This window comes from Prionailurus bengalensis, chromosome D2, assembly GCF_016509475.1.
Source record: "Prionailurus bengalensis isolate Pbe53 chromosome D2, Fcat_Pben_1.1_paternal_pri, whole genome shotgun sequence".
NCBI lineage: Eukaryota > Metazoa > Chordata > Mammalia > Carnivora > Felidae > Prionailurus > Prionailurus bengalensis.
Genome location: NC_057351.1, coordinates 47,232,527 through 47,253,660, shown reverse-complemented (window position 1 = coordinate 47,253,660; position 21,134 = coordinate 47,232,527). Strand labels below are relative to the sequence as shown.

The window sequence follows — 21,134 nt, the reverse complement described above, 5'->3', positions numbered from 1 at the left end:
AGTATTCTATGAAAGAAGAAATAAGTAAACATCTCTTATTTGCATTCTTCTAGATATTTAAATCATTCATAATGTTCTGGCATTTGGCAAATCAGTTACTTTATTTTAGTAGTTTGTCCATGTTTCTACCTGCTAAAGGACTAGCCTTTCCACAGTCACTATGATGACTGCCCTTCAGGGTTAAGGCTGACCTATTGAGGGGGTCACAGAGAGAGCATAGAGCTTTGTCTTCGTTCCTGGCACAGTGGCACATAATAAATACTCAAGATTTTTGTTTATTGGCCAGTTGAATTAACAAGCAGGTTCAAAGTTTAAAAAGAAGCAATGAACTAAATAATATTATAATTTTGGAACTCATTGTTTCAATTTTGAATTGAGACATGCATAATGGATTTGTGGGACTAGAAAAAACACAATACATGCACACACATTCATATGCAGAAACACTTGCTACATATAATTATCTATGCAGACTTTCCAGTAGAGGGCAGGGCTTTACTTTTGGGAAAATTTAATGAAGCTCTCCTTTTTACTATTTAATGTTTATTTTCCTTATAATCATCATCACCATTATTATAAATAAACATAATATATGATGTATTATAACTGTTATTTATTGTTTAAGGTTCTTGTTACTCTGCAAGTGAAGAAGTTATTTGCATTTTAATTTTTTTTTTAATTTGTTTTTTTAACGTTTATTTATTTTTGAGACAGAGAGAGACAGAGCGTGAACAGGGGAGGGGCAGAGAGAGAGGGAGACACAGAATCTGAAACAGGCTCCAGGCTCTGAGCTGTCAGCCCAGAGCCTGACGCGGGGCTCGAACTCACAGACCGTGAGATCATGACCTGAGCCGAAGTCGGACGCTTAACCGACTGAGCCACCCAGGCGCCCCTGCATTTTAATTTTGTAATTAAAAAATTTTTTTAACGTTCATTTATTTTTGAGAGAGAGAACGCAAGGAGGGGAGGAGGACAGAGAGAGAGGGAGACCCAGAATCCAAAGCAGGCTCCAGGCCCTGAGCTGTTAGCACAGAGCCTGACACAGGGCTCAAACCCACAAACTGTGAGATCATGACCTGAGCCAAAGTCAGATGCTTAATCGACTGAGCCACCCAGGTGCCCCGAAATTATTTACATTTTAAAAACCTTTCACCGCTTGTATCTTGGTTTGCAGTGTACAGATTAATAATAAATAATAATTTGTAAACAGTAACATTCACATAAAAATAATAATATGTGAGAGGGGTTGAGATCAAGGTAGCTTTTTAAATTATGCATTCTGTCTCAAGCAGTAGTTGGGTTGGTTATGTTCTCAAATGACGTTTTTTATGTTCTTGTTTTTGTTTCCAAAGCAGCTTTAGACATAGCTCTGAAGTGTTGACAGTTGTGAAGAAGTCCAGTACAAAAATGCTTTATCAGATAAATAAGTGATATTTTAAAGCTTGTGACAGTCAGCAAAGCATGGCAGCAACTACTCATATGTCAATTTTAAAAGACAAGTACAGGTGCCCAAAGGAGAAGCAGCTGTCAGCCCATTTAGACACATAAGGTTAAATGTCTTGAGGTTAAAAATATTTGGGTAGACATTTCTCCCCATCTCTCCTGCTTAATATAGCTAAAAACCCTGGACACTATATAAACATAAGAAGACTCCAGGGTGCCTGGGTGGCTCAGTCAGTTGGGCGTCTGACTTGGGCTCAGGTCATGATCTTGTGGTTCAGGAGTTCGAGCCCCACGTCGGGCTCTGTGCTGACAACTCAGAGACTGGAACCTGCTTTGGATTCTGTCTCCCCCTCTCTCTCTGCCCCTCCCTTGCTCGTGCTCGCTCTCCCTCACTCTCTCTTTCTCTCTCTCTCTCTCTCTCTCTCCCTCAATCAAAAATAAAAACATTAAAAAAATTTTTTTATAAATATGAGAAGACTCTGAAAGGTGGAGAGAAGACTGACCAACAAGGGTCTGTGGGGCCCTAGAAAAAATACAGTAGAGGCCTGGTGGGGAGGTCTAACTCTTACCCCCAACTGAGTAGTACAGGATGCCTCCCCCACTCTTCACCAAGTAAAAAACCTGACTTTCTACTCTGAACTGGCAGTAATAAGGCAGCTCTTGCCTTCCCCTGTAACAGAAGACCTGCTAAAATAAGATTTAAATAAGGTCTAGAATCTCATAACATAATACCCACAGTATCCAGATTTCAACCAAAATGACTCCTTACCAAGAATGAGGAAAATCTGAGTTGAAATGAGAAAAGACAATCAATAGATACCTACCTTAATATAAAAGAGATATTGGAAGTATCTGATGAGATTTTATTTATGTATTTATAAATGTTTATTTTTGAGAGAGACAGAAAATGAGTGGGGGAGGGGCAGAGAGAGAGAGAATCCGAAGTTGGCTCAGGCCCAGGGCTGTCAGCACAGAGCTCAATGCAGGGCTCGAACCCATGAACTACAAGATTATGACCTGAGCCTTAATTGGACACTTAACTGACTGGGCTACCCAGGCGCTTCTAGGATTATCTGACAAGATTTTAAAGCAGCCATCACAAAAGGCTTCAATGGGCAATTATAGACCTGCTTGAAACAATGAAAAAATAGTTCTAGCAAAGAAATAGTAGCTATAAAGAAAAACCAAATGGAAATTTTAGAACTGAAAAATAGAATAACGGAAATTTAAAAAATGCAGTGGATGAGCTCAATGAAGAAATGGGATGACAGAAGAAACAAATGATGAACTTGAAAAAGAATAACAGAATTATTCATTTGGAACAACAGAAAGGGAATAGACTGAGTAAAAAACAGTTTTAGGACCTTTGGTGAGCTAGTATCCAAAATCTATAAAGAACTCACCAAACTCCACACCCGAAAAACAAATAATCCAGTGAAGAAATGGGCAGAAGACATGAATAGACACTTCTCTAAGGAAGACATCCAGATGGCCAACAGGCACAGGAAAAGATGCTTAACGTCGCTCCTCATCAGGGAACTACAAATCAAAACCACACTGAGATACTACCTCACGCCAGTCAGAGTGGCTAAAATGAACAAATCAGGAGACTATAGATGCTAGAGAGGATATGGAGAAACGGGAACCCTCTTGCACTGTTGGTGGGAATGCAAACTGGTGCAGTCTGAAAAACAGTGTGGAGGTTCCTCAAAAAATTAAAAATAGAACTACCCTATGACCCAGCAATAGCACTGCTAGGAATTTACCCAAGGGATACAGGAGTGCTGATGCATAGGGGCACTTGTACCCCAATGTTTATAGCAGCGCTTTCAACAATAGCCAAATTATGGAAAGAGCCTAAATGTCCATCAACTGATGAATGTAAAAGAAGTTGTAGTTTATATAGACAATGGAATACTACTTGGCAATGAGAAAGAATGAAATATGGCCTTTTGTAGCAATGTGGATGGGACTGCAGAGTGTTATGCTAAGTGAAATAAGCCATACAGAGAAAGACAGATACCGTATGTTTTCACTCTTATGTGGATCCTGAGAAACTTAACAGAAGACCATGGGGAGGGGAAGGGGAAAAAAAGAAAAAAGTTAGAGAGGGAGGGAGCCAGAACATAAGAGACTCTTAAAAACTGAGAACAAACTGAGGGTTGATGGGGGATGGGAGGGAGGGGAGGGTGGGTGATGGGTATTGAGGAGGGCACCTGTTGGGATGAGCACTGGTGTTGTATGGAAACCAATTTGACATTAAATTTCATGTTAAAAAAAAAAAGAGTTTAAGGACCTTTGGGACTATAACAAAAGATCTGATGTTCATGTCGTTTTAGTACCACAAGGAGAGGAGAAAGAGGACAAGGCTGAAAAAATAGAAGAATTAGTAGCTTAAAACTAGAAATAATAGCTGAAAATTTCTCAAATTTTACAAAAGACATAAACCTGCAGTGTGAAGAAGACAAGTGAACCCCAAACAGGGGTTCCATGCCAAGACTTCCTAAAAGTCAGACTTCTGAAAAGGCAAAGAAAACATTTTGAAAGCTTTAGGAGAGAAATGACACATTGCCTATAGGAGAAAAACAATTTGAATGATAGTGGATTTCTCATCAGGAAACATGGAGACTAGAAGGAAATGATAAAATATTTTCAAAGGACTAAAAGGAAAGAATTGTCAACCCACAATTCTATATCCAATGAAAATATTCTTCAGGAATAAAGGGGGAAACCATGATGTTTAGATGAAGGAAAAGGAGAGACTTTGTCATTAGTAGACCTATCCTAAAAGAATGTCTAAAGGAATTTCTTGAAACAGAAAGAAAATGATACAAGATGGAATTTTGGAACATCAGGACAGAAGAACAACAGAAAGAGTAAACATGTAGTCAATATAATAGACTTTTCTTGAGTATTTTAAATTGTGTTTGACATTTTGTCTTTAACTGTTTTTCAAAAATAGTATGGTCTAATGTGGTTCTTTCTATGTAGGGAAATTTGAAAATTATAAATGGGGCAGGATAAAGGGACTTGAACTAAGGTAAAATTTCTATACTGGAATTGGTAAGATGTTGACACCAGTAAACTGTCATAAGTTATATATAATGTAATGCCTAGAACAGCCAATAAAGAAAAAATCTATTCAAACAGATGTACTCAGAAACATTTTAGATAAAAATGGAATTCTAAAACATGTTTAAGTAGCCCATAGGAAGGAAGAAAAAAGAACAGATAAATAGAAAATAAAAAATGAAATGAATATTCCCTAAATTAAATGTAAATTAAGTGGTCTAAATCTACCAATTCAAAGAGATTTACAAAGTGGGAGCATTTGGTTAAACATCCAACTCTTGATTTTGGCTTAGGTCATAATCTCATGGTTCATGGGATTCAGCCCCATGTCAGGCTCTGCTGACAGGGCAGAGCCTGCTCGAGATTCTCTCTGTCCCTCTCTCTCTGTCCCTCTCCTGCTTATACTCTCTCTCTCAGAATAAATAAACGTTAAACAAAAAAAGAGATTTACCAAGTGAATAAAAAAGATGCACTGTATGTTGTTTATAAGAAATCATTTCAGACATAATGATATAGGCAAGTTGAAAGTAAAAGACAGCTTTACTTGTGACCGCCCAAAAGTGTAAACAAACAAAATGTCCCTCAGTGAGTAATGGTTAAACAAATTGTAGTATATTCATACCATGGAATACTACTTAGCAATAAGGAGGGATTAACCATTGATACTTGTATCAACTTCAGTTGATTTTAAGGGCATTATGCTGGATGAAAAATTCAGTCTTTTTAAAAAATTTTTTTTTACTGTTTTATTTATTTTTGGGACAGAGACAGAGCATGAGCAGGGGAGAGGCAGAGAGAGAGTGAGACACAGAATCCAAAGCAGGCTCCAGGCTCTGAGCTGTCAGCACAGAGCCCAACGTGGGGCTCGAACTCACAAACCGTGAGATCATGACCTGAGCCGAAGTCGGACTCTTAACCAACTGAGCCACCCAGGCACCCCCAAAAATTCAGTCTTAAAACGACATATACTGTTTGATTCCATTTATATAACATGACAAAATTGTAGAGATGGAAAACAGGTTAGTGGTTGGTAGGGCTTAGGAATGGTTGGAGGAAGGAGGGGGGTGACTAAATGGGTAGCAGGAGAGAAAGATTATAGAGAACAAGGTTTGTATCTTGATTTTGCTGTTGGTTACACAAATGTACATGTGATAAAAAATAGCATAGAATGATACTGTACCAGTATTAATTTCTGTTTTTTGATATTATGTAAAATGTAACCATTAAAGAAAACTGGGTCAAGGGTAAACTGGACGTCTCTATACTATTTTTGCAACTTCCTATGAATCCATAATTATTTCAAAATATGTTTTAAGAAGCAAAAGGATGAATTATAAGTACGAAAAGTGAATTTTTAAACAAATGTGTTAATGTTTTCTGCATTTTCAGGCAAAGGAAAGCAAGTATCTTTAATGTGTACCTCTAAAATAGTAGAATGACTTCTATGACTGTATATTTTTTCAATTTAGTTTTTATTTTTATTATAGTAAAGAGGCTTATAATGAAGAGGCAACCATTTAACCACTTCAAACTCTTTTTTTTTTTTTTTTAAATGTATTAACTTCCCCTAATAGAGGATTAGGATTTAGCTATCGTTCACTTCCCCCTTCACCGTTAACATAAGCGTTATTTCTACTTCCCATTTCCCACTATAGTTATCATATTCATTTCAATTAAGATCAATATTCTGTTTTTTAAACCAGGGTGGTAAAAACACTGTTCATATCTAAGATATGATTGCTTTTCTAGCACAACTTTTTGTTTTTCCCAGAATTAATAATTGTCTTATGTTATTCACTTAGTTTTCTAGGTATCTGTGATTAATTGAATCCCAAATTCCCTGAATTGTAAATATCTTTCTGTTCATTCTGAATATTAGTTTTTCTACTGTCCCAATTTAAAGAGGGAGGTAAGTATAGTTTGATTTTTAGAGCGCTGGATAAAGAAAATTCTTAGTGTTAGAAATTCCCTCTAAAACCAGAGTAAAATAACTTGTTACTTTTTCTGTTTACACACATACCTTGTGCAGCTGCAGATAGGCGAATGAATATTCCTTTATTCTAGTTTACAGCAAAGAAAATCTGTAGGTTTGTGAAGGTCTGTATTCTCAGTAATCCCATGGTCACATAGAGAGGTGGGGAGAGCAGTGGAGTAGAGGTGAGAATACTTGGGTTCTAGTTTTGATTTAATTACTAATTGACAGTCTCAATCTAGGATAGTCAGGTAACCTCCTTGGCCTCAGTTTTCTTTTCTCAGTAATAATGACAGAATCAGACTAGATAATAAGTGAGACTTTCTTTAGTTCAAATGTAATTTTAAGTAGAGAAATGTTTTACTTTAATCTTGACTGTTAACAAATTAATTTCCAAATGGTTAGTTAATTCCAAATTGGTTAATTTCCAAATTAACAGTATTATCATTTTTAGTACTTTTAAAGAAATGTCCTGACTTTTTAGAAATTGGATTAAAAGACCTAATTTCTAAAGCCTGTAGAGATGGGAAATTACAAAAGTAAAATGGGCTGTGAATGTTATCTTTGATGTGCATCACATTATGATATGGGAATTGTGGTTTTAACTTCCCAAGGGTGCCTAGAAAAGGAAAACTCTAAGGTCATCAGAAACTTCATTGTTTGCTACCCAGTATGTGAGATTTGAAAATTATACTGTGCTCTGAAATAATTTTTATAGCTTTTATGGTGATTTCTTTTAAGTTATAGACTATTGAAGCTAGATGGATTCTTGAGGTTTCTGAGAGAACCCTTACTGGTCTAGCAGTTTTTAATTGTAAGCAAGGGCAGGATGTACTGTTTTTCATTTGCAAGTGTTTTATTTAATTATAAATGTTGATATGAGAGAGATGTGATATTTGGGATACTTAATTAGTTTTCAGAGGTTATTGAGGAAAATTACATATATTTGAAAATGAATTTGTAAGTTTACCTGAGTCCACCTTAGTGCCCATATTGGTATACTTTTACATGAGTTTGATGATACTGATAATGTACGTTATGGGATCCTGTGAAAAGCAGGTATGTAATTTAATTTCATAATAAACATCTGTTCATTGGTTATTATTCACTAAAATATTTTATTGGTTTTCAGGTACTTGAAGAAGCAGAAGCTCAACATTTATATCAGTCGATTTTGCCTGATATGGTAAAAATTGCACTCTGTTTGCCAAATATTTGCACCCAGGTTAGTAGAAATAACTTTTTCCCCAGTAGCTTTCTTGAGACTCAACTGAATTTCTTTTAAACTGTAATGGTCAGGGTCAAAGAGAGAGAAGAGAGAGATAGGAAACAGTTTGTGTCAAAGAGTATGAGGAGTTTGCTATACTGAAGAAAGGGTTAGAGGCTAGAGGGAATGCTGCAAAAGGACATTAAAAATGCAGCATTCAATTTCTGAGCTTCAGTTTACTCTGTTGATATTTGCTTACTTAGACTTCCTATTCTCTTTTTGTTTAAACAGTCTCTAACTTAAAAAGAGGTCATTATCCCAAAACATACTAATGGATTTAGAACAATTCAAGTTTATTTATTTATTTTGAGATAAAGACAGAGAGCTGGCAAGCAGGGGAGGGGCAGAGAAAGGGGGAGACACAGAATCTCACACAGGTTCTGTGCTGTGAGTGCAGGGTCCAACACAGAATCCAACACAGGGCTCCAATCACAAACTGTGAGATCATGACTTGAGCCAAAATCAAGAGTCGGACACTTAACTGACTCTTGATTAATACCAGATTCTTTCTTTCATTTTTAAAAGTTAGAAAGCACCATGAGCTGGGCAGAGTTGGTTAAGTGTCTGACTTCGGCTCAGGTTATGACCCTGCGGTTCGTTGGTTCGAGCCCTGCATCGGGCTCTGCTGACAGCTCAGAGCCTGGAGCCTGGTTTGGAGTCTGTGTCTCCCTCTCTTTCTGCCCCTCCCCACTCGTGCTCTGCTTTCTTTCTCTCAAAAATAATACATAAACATTAAAAAATATCTTTAAAAAAAAGAAAAGTAAATCTCTGCTGTGAAAATTAACATTTCAGTTTGATATCAAAGTATATCTTTGGCAAATTGAGCTGCATATGTTGTTATTTAATGACTTATCACATGAACATTCTCTAGACCGAATCTAAAAGGTAAATTTTAGATTTATAAAAAGGAAATTAAAGGAAACACATTTTGGACATGAACTTTTTGAAAAATCTTGGTTCATATTAAACCACTCTTATTTTTATCTAGCTAAGCATTTGATAATCAGATTTACATCTTCTAGGGTGCCTTGGTGGCTCAGTTGGTTAAGCACCCAACTCTTGATCTCAGCTCAGGCATTAATATCAGGGTGGTGAGTTCAAGCCCGGTTATTGGGCTCCACACTGGGCATGGAGCCTACTTAAAAAAAAAAAAAAAAAAAAAAAAGATTTATATCCTTCAGTTTTCCCCAAGTATGACTTTTTAGGATTTCTCCTCTAAGAAAACAGAAATCAGTTATTCTATCTATTTATTTATTTATTTATTAAAAAAAATTTTTTTTAATGTTTATTTCTGAGGCAGAGAGAGAGCATGAGTGGGGGAGGGGCAGAGAGAGAGGGAGACAGAATCTGAAGCAGGCTCCAGACTCTGAGCTGTCAGCACAGAGCCCAATGTGGGGCTTGAACTCACAAACCATGAGATCATGACTTGAGCTGCAGTCAGTCGCTCAACCGACTGAGCTACCCAGGTGCCCCAGTTACTCTATTTAAAATCATACTGTTGATTATTTTGGGGGTTAAGAATGTTTGCATTTATCATTCATTAAGCCTAAAATATCACCATTAATTTTTAAACTCATTTTTATGGATAACTTCATAAATAGTAGTTAAAAGCTCCTTTTTTAAAAAACACAATGTTTGTTTATTTAGAGAGTGCTCACACATGCACTGGGAGGAAGGGCTGAGAGAAAGGGAGACAGAGAATCTTAAGCAGGGTGTGTGTTGTCAGCGCAGAGCCAGACATGAGGCTCAGTCCCACAAACTGTGAGATCATGACCTGAGCCCAAATCAAGAGTTGGACGCTTAACCAACTGAGCCACCCTTGCTCCCCTAAAAGCTCATTTTTAGCTAAAACTAAGTAACAGTTTGCTTTAAATCATTGATACATTGTCACCTTTTCTAAAAGCATTTCTGAGTTGTAAATAAATGCATAGGGTGGGAAATGGAAATCAATATGAGGTCTCTGTTTCTTCTTTCTTAGAAATGGTAATTGCTAAGGCCTAAAAGGAGAGATTTTTGGAAACTATAATGATTCTTTAGGTTTCCCTTGTTTGTTTACCTTTGTATTTTCACAAGGGAAATAGTTGAACTGCAAATTTAACCTTTTCTTTTTCTAGGAAACTTTTAGTCTAGCACTGATGTATATTTTCTGTTAGAAAAAAGTTGTTACATCATTGTACTTTTGATTTGTCTTGCCTGCCTTTCCTGTGTTTCACTTTGGTGTTTGCTGAAATATGATCAGGACAGTTGTCTATGTATAGTATACTGGTTTGAGATGAATGCACATATCCAGGATTTTTAGTTCTGGGTCTTACTGAAAGGTAGAAAGAAAAGCATCCTTAAATATTATGCTGGAGCATTTTAAAACTTAAAAACTGATTTGTATACTGGCAGTTGGTCTTTGGCTTTACTATCATATCTTTAAAAACATACATTTTAAACATTTAAAGTAGAATAAAACCCACTGAACACAATACTTAGGTCCTGTGAATTTACTGAAAAGAAAAGATCAGTGAATTTGGGTTTGGGACAACTAGAAGACGTTTCAGTCATAAAAAATTTGAAGGAAAAATGTCCTGTATCTTCCTTGACTTAAAATGATTATAAAGGAAATACCTATCTTCTTACACATTATACATATGTGTGTATACACATGTCCTATTAATTGCTTTAATAAAATTAGATTTAGGTCTCAAAGAAATTGTCAAAATGAAGTGTGATTCAGAATTGGAAGGAAAAGACTTATTTATTGAATTATTTTCCTTAGCATCATTTTATTTAGGACTACAATAGAAAAATTGCTCTGTCCAGCAATGTTTAATATGAGTGAGAATAAAACTTAGCATATGCTATAATAGCTCCATTCGGTGTTGCAATTTCCCGTTTCATCTTTTGTTTTAATTTTTCATTACATGGATAATGTGTATTTATTTCTTACTTGCTAAAACAATCTTGTTTTCCACTAATAAGTAATGTTTTGTGTTCTCTTCACTATCATCATTATTGATTAGAAATCTGCAGTTTGTCAAATAAGTACACTTTTCCAATCATCCTTGATGAACTGCCCTTGACTTCAACAGTGTTGCTGATTTAAGAACTCAAGAGTGGCCTGAAATTATTCCTGCCTTAATTTAGCAAATGCAATTTGGTGCCTCTGCTTTTGAAATTGCTAAACTAATTATGGCTCTTCTTGTCTGTATATTTTGTTTCCTCTATCAGCCAATACCGCTCCTGAAACAGAAGATGAATCATTCCATCACAATGTCACAGGAACAGATTGCCAGTCTTTTAGCTAATGCTTTCTTCTGCACATTTCCACGGCGAAATGCTAAGATGAAATCTGAGTATTCTAGCTACCCAGACATTAACTTCAATCGGTATGTTTTCAGAGAACACCTCTTAAACAGTGAAATAGAGAAGGGTAGAAGGAACTAATATTTGTCCAGTGATTTGCCATAGACCAAACATTTTATGTCCAATTATCTAATTTAATCTTTATAATGCAGTGAGTTAAGTGGTATTTTTGCCATTTTGTAGGCAAGATCATTAAAGTTCAATGAAAATCTTTGTTATTATATAGTTACTCTCCATTATCAACACTAGAGAGGAATGGGGAAACAATGAAAAACAATGTCATTTGTATAAGAAAACTTATTTAAAATTCCAATAAGAGATACCCATTTTATACCATATTCTCTTTGTGTAAATGCCAATTGTGAGGGACATGTTGTTAACCTAGTTTTGAGTCAGTACGTTAGCTAAGTTTATTTTAAGAGAATAGTATTTAGTCATTTAGTTCAAATATACAGTAAGCAATTTCAGTATTCTTCTTAGTGTGTTAAGTGCCTTACAAGAGAAAGGACAAACCAGTTTCTGACTTCTGTGTCTTTCCACGAGGCTTTTATTCCTTCTTCGAGCATCAGTTCAAGTATCACTGTTTCTGATAGCTCTGATCTTGCCAGGATAGGTTTGCTATTCCCCTGGGTTCCTATGATGGTCTATATGTACCTCTGTTCTATAAAAAAGAGGTACATAGCATTATAATACTCTATTATAGAAGGATATCGTTTGACAAAGGTTAATATACTTTAATAATAGTTTAATATAGTTTAGTAAAATTTTTTCTTGAGGAAATAACTTTTGAACTAAGTACAAAGGGTGAGTAGGAGTTTTTACCAAGGAGGAAAGGAGAGATGATTACATTCTGGGTGAGGGGTACAGCATGTTCAAAGGGGCACTGTGATGAGAAGGACATGACATGCCCAGAGCCTGAGAGAAGACCAGTGCGGCTGCAGCACAGAGAGAGGACAGGCTGCAGGGGATGGGGGCCAGTAGGCCATCCTACTGTGCCTGCAAGGCCCTCCTAAGGTAATAAAAAGTCATTAAAGGATTTGGTATGGGAGGAGGGGGAAGCTGATGCACCTGATCAGATTTACATTTTCAAAAGTTTGTTCTGATTACAATGTGCGTACTGAGTGGAGAGGGGCCGAAGTACAGTGAGTTTACCCAGCTGGAGAGGCTATTGCGATGCACTAGGAAGGAGAGGTTGATAGCTGGGATAGTGTAGCAGTGGGGGTAGAGGTGTGATGACATTTGAAGAACAAGTCAGTGTGATGGTGACAAACTGTGAGTGGGTGAAGAGAGGCATCCAGGGTTCTTCTGGGTTTGTACAACTGGGCATGTGCCTTTTGTGTTCTCTACTTTTCCTGCTGTACCACCTACCCTACTTCTTTATAATTGCTTGTTTAATCCTTTCAGTGGGATCTGAATCTTTCATTAAATTTCATGCATTGTAGGCCTTCAGTAAATCCACATTGAGTGAATGAAAATAAAATTTATGGATGAAATGTTTGAGAAATTGACTGGTTAGTGGAAGAGTGTTAGGATTAAAACTAGATCCTTCATTCTTTTAAAAAAATTTTTTTTTTCCAACGTTTATTTATTTTTGGGACAGAGAGAGACAGAGCATGAACGGGGGAGGGGCAGAGAGAGAGGGAGACACAGAATCGGAAACAGGCTCCAGGCTCTGAGCCATCAGCCCAGAGCCTGACGCGGGGCTCAAACTCACGGACCGCGAGATCGTGACCTGGCTGAAGTCGGACGCCCAACCGACTGCGCCACCCAGGCGCCCCCTTCATTCTTAATCTATTGTCTTTTACGTTTCAAACTTCATCTTTAGCAATTAGGAGATATTTTATTTTTAAGCCATATATAGTTCAAGTTTTTGCCTTTGATTTCTTTAGCATTTGGGATAGAATTGAGAGAAAACACAGCATTGGTATCTGCAATTGCAATTGTGTAAAGAACCTGTTTATTAAATATATTTTTTTTTGCTTATTTGAGAAATTGTTAAAGAATTTTTTCTACTCACTTGTAGTTAAGGGCTATGCATCTCTTGCAGATTTTCCTTTTTAATACAGAAAAGGAAATGGACAAATTTGGTATGTAAGTAAACAATGGAAATTTAATTCTGTAGAAATGTAATTATCTGTTTCCATGAAGAGTATTAGTTATATTTATAAATCTCCATACAGTAAGTAGTCTCTCTGTTTATTTGGAATAAATGTTTGATTAGCTCCAGGATCACCAGGGATGCTGTAAATTATTCAAATTTCTATCCAAAGTACTGAAGGCCGATCCAGTGGTTTTGTGTTTTTCTGATTTTTGATTTTGGTAAGAAGTAGGTCTAGTTAATAATGCTTTAGAGTTAGTGTTTCCATAGCCACTTATAGTTTGTTTCCACAGGATGAGTAGTCAGCTAGTACATGTTTCTTGATTGTCCCTCAGATAAACCTTTGATATCTTAGTTATAAGCTTTCTCAGATTGATTCTTTGACCTAATTATATACTTTTTAAATTTATTTTTTAGATAAGAGCTATGCATTCTCTTCCTAAGTTAAGGTTCTTTCAGAGAGACTCTTCTCCAAAAAAGTTATTTTGAAGATCTGTTACAGATATTTTCAAACATGCTAAAAAATAAAGAGAACAGTATCATGACCCCATGTTTACTTACCCAAGTTTGGTACTAACCAGAATTTTTTATTTTGCTCTGTTTTCACCTATCCAACCCCACTTTATATATATGTGTGTGTGTGTGTGTGTGTGTGTGTGTGTGTGTGTGTGTGTGTATAACCAAATTTCAGATGTTAAGTTTCACCCATAAAGAATTCAGTATTTAGGGGCACCTGGCTGGTTTAATCGGTAGAGCATGCAACTCTTGATCTCATGGTCATGAGTTTGAGCCCCATGTTGGGCATAGAGTTTACTTAAAAAAAAAAAAAAAAAAAAAAGAGTATTTAAACTATTCACAGATAATGTTAGTCCTGTATCATGGTTAAATGTTTATAGCCCTTTCCTCTTTAAGAGCTTTAAGCTCTCTGTGGATGACTACAAATACACATTCCTCATCAGGTAAAACAAGAAAAAGCACAGAAAGAGAGCAGAAGATTAAGCATGATTTCAATTAGCAATTGTAGGCTTTCACAAGGAATGAAAAGTTACGTATAGAATATGATCTCAATTATGTTAAAATACCTGTATCTGTTAACATACCTCTATGTTCACATCAGTACATGTATAAGCATGGAAAGTAGACTGACAAGAAAATGAATTAAAGTATGATTCCCGTTGGGTAGTGAGAGAAACACATTTAATGCTTTTACTTCATCCTTTACTATATTTTAAAAATTGTTTTTAACAAGAATATATTACTTTTATAATCAGAAGAAAAATAGTTACAAGTCAATCATCAGACAAAGTTAATGAAAAGAATGGGTGATTTTTGTACTTTGATTTTGAGGTTGGAAGCCCACAGATTTTTTGAGCCTTTCCCAAACAGCTAATGTGGGTAGCTTCTTCCTTCCCTTCTATAACCCCATAGATAAGGTATCATAACCCCCTTCACCCTCACTGTACAGTCAGCGTGTGAAAGAAGCACAAGTCCACAGGGCCCTCTGAGGGCTGGGCACCTGCTACACTAGCAGCCTTCTTTTCTCAACAGTAATGTGGACCTCAGGTTTGGAACGGCTGACAGATAGAAGTCAAGAAGTCTTGGGAAGCTTTGGCTTTTGTGACATCCCATTTCCTGCCGCTATTACCAGAATTTATATCAATTTTAATACACGTTTTAATTTTAAAGCATCATTGCTTTTCAGCTAAGCTTCTGACAGGAGGATGCTGGAACGTCTTGGCAAAGGCGTGTTTATCTTTTTCATTGTGCATGGGCATTTTTCCTGAAGGCTGAGCTGGTTGGCTCTGAGTGTCAGCTTGTTAGGCTTGATGGAAAAAGAGGCAGAGGAGTTTTTCTTAATGAAGGGAATATAGATTTGAACAATATAAGCATTTTATGTAAATGAGTGGATTTTTTTTTTTTTTTGCTGGGCATTACGTAATGTCCTATTTCATCTCAAGTATCTCTGCTTACTCAGCACTATCTGGATTTTTTTTTTTTTCTGCATGAGAATAATTCTTTTTTTATTTTTCACACACACAAGTGCGAGTGGGGAGGGGCAGAGAGAGAGGGAGACAGAATCTGAAGCAGGCTCCATGCTGTCAGCACAGAGCCCTATCCGGGGCTCGAACCCCTGAACTATGAGATCAAGACCTGAGCTGAATTGGATGCTTAACTGAGCCACCCAGGTGCCCCAATTTCTTAATAACAATACCTGATATTTATTAAGTACTTGCTATGTGTTAATCACCTTGCTGTTATTTTTTACTTGATGCATCAGTTTTATAAATTAGGTATTGTTTTCTCATTTTTCCCATGAGGAGATGGAGGCTTAGAGAGGGTAGGATTACTTCATCAGGTTAACTGGTACAATTGGGATTCAAACTCAAGATAAAGTTGGCTTCGAGAAGCTGTCTCATAACCTTTTCTGCTATTCAGCCTCCCTTTGAATGAACCACATTAATACTTCTTAACTCATAGCTAATCAGAAACTAGAACTACCCTTAGAAATAATCCTTGGTCTGTAAAATGAACCAAAACTATTCATCAGTCCATAGTGAGATCATGAGGGATTTAAACTTATGGTATCCCAATAGTATTTTCAGAAAATGAGACTTTAATCCATTGGAGATTTGAAACCAGGCATATTCTTGTCTTCTGGCTGATAGATGTTCTTTTGATCACCAGAATGTTGGTCAGGTAAAGCCTGTGGTAGTTTCCACAATTGTTTTATAAGTCTTTATTTTTTTTATTATTTATTTATTTAATTTGTTTTTTCAATATATGAAATTTATTGTCAAATTGGTTTCCATACAACACCCAGTGCTCATCCCAAAAGGTGCCCTCCTCAATACCCATTACCCACCCTCCCCTCCCTCCCACCCCCCATCAACCCTCAGTTTGTTCTCATTTTTTAAGAGTCTCTTATGCTTTGGCTCTCTCCCACTCTAACCTCTTTTTTTTTTTTCCCCTTCCCCTCCCCCATGGGTTCCTGTTAAGTTTCTCAGGATTCACATAAGAGTGAAAACATATGATATCTGTCTTTCTCTGTATGGCTTAACCACAATTGTTTTAAGGAATCCTGGCAGCACCTGGCTCTCACTGAGATGGTATGTGTTTAATAAGCCTAAACTAGCAAAAAGCAGGAATGATGACTATACATGATCATTGATGCTGTCTGTTGACAGCTTACTTTGATTCTATCTGTGGAAGTTTCTAGGTAGGGAACCTTCTATACTAATAGGTTCAGTGAAAGTAAATGACTTGTCAGCAGAACAAGCAGGACACTGTCTTCCATCAGACTTTTCGTTATGTCTCTTTTCGTTATGTCTCGCTTCTTCTCGAGCAAAATGCTCTGAGTGTGCTCCAGAGATGGAAAACAACCAATAGTTCCCCTTTTTCATGTGACTTATGAAAGATCAAGTACCTAATTTGATGAGCCATTTGGTAAGCTGATTATGGAGCATTTTGTTGTGGTGGTGTTTTCTTTTTGGCCTAGTTGCTATTTATGATTATAGTTTCTGGCAGTTGGGAGTTGTGTGTGTGTGAGTGTATTTAGCCTCAAAAGAGCTATGGCTAGCTAGTAGATTGAATAAGAAAAATGGTTAAGAGTATGTGGTAGGAGGCTGATGTCAATAAATTGAATAAGTCTTCCTGTTTTTATTTATTGTTGTGTTCTTCCAGCCCTGCTTAGTTATGTTAAATACCCCTGACCTTTTCCCCTGCTTGCCTTTCAGGGCCTAAACATTCATATAAAGGCTTCCAATGTGATTAGCATTGATGCTTCTGAGATTGCTTAGAAACTGATGGTCAGAGATTAATTGTGGGTTGCAGCAGTGATCAGCCCAGGAGGCTTTTACATCTTTCTCTTCCCTGGATTGAAAGTGCTTCTGGGGCCATATGGCAGAGTGCTTCACAGAAAAGCCAAGAATGACTTTGTGGCTGGGTTCCAGGTTATTATTTGCATCCATTTTAAAGTGGAAGTTATAGTGCTTTGGGTTTGATTTACTGTGTGCTAATGGGATTAATCCTTAACTCGAAATCACATGGGTGTGTGCCTGTGTGTGTCTAGAATCCAATTCCAGTAATGTTATCAATATTCTATTCAGGGAAAGATTTTATTGAACTATGATTTTCCTTATATGTATGGAAAGAAAAACAATAGTTAATAAGTATCTGACCCTCGATTGACTTATTTCCTTGAAAATAAAAAGTTTTGTTTATAACAAAAAGTGAGGTTGCCTGACTGGCTTTTTCTGTATGCTTATTTTATTTTATTTTAACTTTTTTTAAGTAGGCTTCATGCCCAGCATGGAGCCCAACATGGGGCTTGAACTCACAACCCTGAGATCAAGACCTGAGCTGAGATCAAGAGTCAGACACTTAACCACTGAGCCACCCAGGCTCCCCTGCTTGCTTTTTTAAATACTCTCTAGTTACCACTCAGTTAAATGTCAAAATGTCCTCCTTACATGTAGAGGGGTTATTGTGGTCTAGTTTATGTGCATGTTCATATGCATGCCTCCTGGCTCAAAATAGGCCTTCAAATATACACACCCAGGACTTGGAAACCTAAAAAAGAAATTGGTGTTGAGAAGTTAAAAAAATCTAAAAGTGCTTGATTAGTATAAGAAGGTCTTCATTCTCTCTGAGTCTCTCTCTCTCTGTGGGTACCTTTTCTCTCTGGTGCATTTCTGTCTCTCATTCTTGTGACTTTTGCTTATGTTGTTTGTCATTGTTTTTATGTTATTTTCACTTGCTTTCATACCAGGATAATTCATTTTATTTGGGTGTCTATGCATAGTTCTTTCAGACTTCCCTGTTGTGGAATTTTAGACTTCATGCAAGGGTTTTAAACTTATTTCATCTTTCCTGACTTCCTACCTCCTTCTTGTCTCTCATTCCTTCCATGTCACATGGCACTTCATGTTCCATCCAGATATTTGGTTACAGAGTGATTTGAAATTAGGCTTGGAACAACAAATAAACAGAATACATTGAGATTCTCTTTGATTTTGTACCTTTAAGGTTAGGACCTGCAAAATAAACAATAGTGCTTGGGGCGCCTGGGTGACTTAGTTGGTTAAGTGTCCGACTTCGACTCAGGTCATGATCTCACGTTTGTGAGTTCAAGCCCCATGCCAGGCTCTGTGCTGACAGCTTAAAGCCTGGAGCCTTCTTTGGATTCTGTGTCTCTGTCTCTCCCTCTCTCTTAGCTCAAAGCCTGGAGCCTCCTGCAGATTCTGTGTCTCTGTCTCTCCCCTGCTCGTGCCATGTCTCTCTCTCTCTCTCTCTCTCTCTCTCTCTCTCAAAATAAATAAACATTAAAAAAAAATAATAAGCAGGGGCGCCTGGGTGGCTCAGTCGGTTAAGCGTCCGACTTCGGCTCAGGTCATGATCTCACGGTTTGTGAGTTCGAGCCCCGTGTCGGGCTCTGTGCTGACAGCTCGGAGCCTGGACCCTGCTTCCGATTCTGTGTCTCCCTCCCTCTCTGCTCCTCCTCCGCTCATACTCTGTCTCTCTCTCAAAAATAAATAAACATTAAAAAAAAAATAAACAGTGGTGCTCATTTGTAGTAGGTAATAATGACTGCCATACAATCTTCCAGGAAAGTCAGTATTGCTAGGGTAGTAAATCTATAGTCCCAAGAGTCTCTTAGAGTTACTAATTTGTCATTGTGGTTATGAAATATGTGAACTTCTATGCAATTTTATAAACAACTGACCACAAATAAAAGCAAGGGACCCTTTTTTATGTTTGGGGGAATTATTTCTTAAGGACAACAGCTATTTTCTCCTTACTACACAATAGTTCTGTGGAATTGGAACTTTTTTACTTTAAGTGAATCACATAGTGCATCAGTTCATCTCTAAGAATAGATGGTGGCTGCCTTTGTATTCATACTGTTTCCCTCTACTAAGTAGTAAACCTAGAAAGGGATTTTGCAATGGTTCCCAAGATATTCATTTAGTAAATCACATTTATTTGATACTGGATGTTTAATTAAACTGCCAAGCGTGTTCTTCATTTTGACTATCATTTTGATTTAAATAAACTCTATCCCGGTTGACAACATTGCATAAGAAACCAAGCTGAAATCTGCTCTCTCAAAGATCCTTTCTTTCAGCAGGCAACTGGATTTTAAGAGTATTTGTAATAAACATTTTAGAAAAGTAAGTTCTTTCAAATGAGTAAAAATGATCATATAGGCTCTCTTAAACTATTTTTAAAAATCAGCTCAATTTTATTGTACTTTATTTTTTGAATTAGTTCACTTTTAAATTTAGTTAAAATACTTTTCTGATGTTAGTATTCTTTGCAGGAAATAAATATTCACATAAATTGTTTTCTCAGAAATTTGACCCTGAATACAGAATTTCAGGTCATTGAAAACAGGATCATTTGAAATCTACATTTCCTTCCCTTTTCCTAATTTATTTCAGTTGCTCAATAGGATTTTCTCATGGAATTAACTTTTCCCTCTCTGCATAGTTACATAAGCCTGCTTTCCTAATCATGAAAAATTTCACCCGTTTCGGCACTTATTAAAGTGAACTTTTACTTGAAGCGTTTCTGGTTGTAAAGCCAGAGTATATGACTAGAGGCAGATAAATAATAACTCATCATTTATAGCTCAGAATTGCTTTATAATTTTTAAATGCCTTTGGAAAGCTTGATCTTATGCCCAAAAGCATGCTTTAGTGTTTGAAATCCTTTAGTGAACTACTTATTCAGGTCATATGCTTCCAAAGCCCTGCTTTTCTTTCCTCAGGATAAATTGCATTATGTGTTACCATTAACAATGCCACATCATTTCAAAGGAAACTAAATTAAGTAGTGCAAGTCCAGGTTACTGGAAACTAGATGAGTAGGCACTGTTTTGGTCACTATGCAAAGGGTATATCTGTTTAATTACCAAAGATTGTCAGGCCCCAAATACTTTGTCATGCCTGCTTGTCATTACTGTCACCACCCACTGCCCTCCCTCCCTGAATACAATCCTTTGGATTTTTTTTCAGGTACCATTTTTGTTCAGTCATTTAACTACCTAGCAATATTGTGAATTATTAGTGTTTGCCATTGGGAAAATAAGCATTTACTCACTGGCCTAATTGACTTTGGGGGACCAGATGGTGCCTTCTCCCTGGAGAAGGACAGATTGGAGAAATGTGGTTGTTAGAGAGTGCCATCTGACTTGAACAACTTTTAAGAAGCCTAGTTCTAGTTGATTTTTGTCTTTTCCAGATGCTGTTCTAATCCAGTTTTCCAGTTTTCTGTCATTACAGAATTGCCTTCCTTTACTTAGTAGCAATGTAGATGTAGTTTTGTGGGTCATTAAGGTATTTATTTATTTATTTATATTTATATTTTCATTAAGTCATTTTAAACCACCCTTTTTTATTTTCTTTATTTTTGATCTCTTTCAGGTTGTTTGAAGGACGTTCATCAAGGAAACCAGAGAAACTTAAGACACTCTTCTGCTATTTTAGAAGAGTCACAGAGAAAAGTAAATTTCTTTCATTCTTAATATAATTTTTATCACTGATGGGGACAGTTCAGATTGAGTGACAGGTCAGAAACATTTTGTGTTCAAAGTACACCTTCCTGCCCAGACCAAATAATTCAATATTATAATCCAGATTTTATGCATATGCTATGTATATACATTAAATGTGTGCTATGAATATGTGTGACTTTTATATACTCTGAAATTAGAACAGTGGAACATACTTTAATAAGTTTTCATGAATTAAAAACAGTAAATTAGTACTTTGAAAAGAAAATATATTGACCAAAAAATACATTTTGAGTGTCCTTCCTTCCTTCCTTCCTTTCCTTCCTTCCTTCCTTCCTTCCTTCCCTCCCTCCCTCCCTCCCTCCTTCCTTCCTTCCTTCCTTCCTCCTTCCTTCCTTCCTTCCTTCGTTCCTTCCTT

The 21,134-nt window shown here is 36.7% G+C and overlaps 1 protein-coding gene across 5 annotated transcripts in view; it reads left to right on the top strand.

Annotated features, from left to right (window-relative positions):
* Positions 1 to 21,134, top strand: part of PARG (poly(ADP-ribose) glycohydrolase) — a 130,905-nt gene that overhangs the window by 49,226 nt on the left and 60,545 nt on the right. For all 5 annotated transcript variants that reach the window (XM_043596851.1, XM_043596850.1, XM_043596849.1 and 2 more), the window contains 3 exons: positions 7,620 to 7,712; positions 10,971 to 11,128; positions 20,628 to 20,707. In XM_043596851.1, the coding sequence (XP_043452786.1) occupies positions 7,620 to 7,712; positions 10,971 to 11,128; positions 20,628 to 20,707 (331 nt within the window). The remainder of the gene's footprint in view (positions 1 to 7,619; positions 7,713 to 10,970; positions 11,129 to 20,627; positions 20,708 to 21,134) is intronic.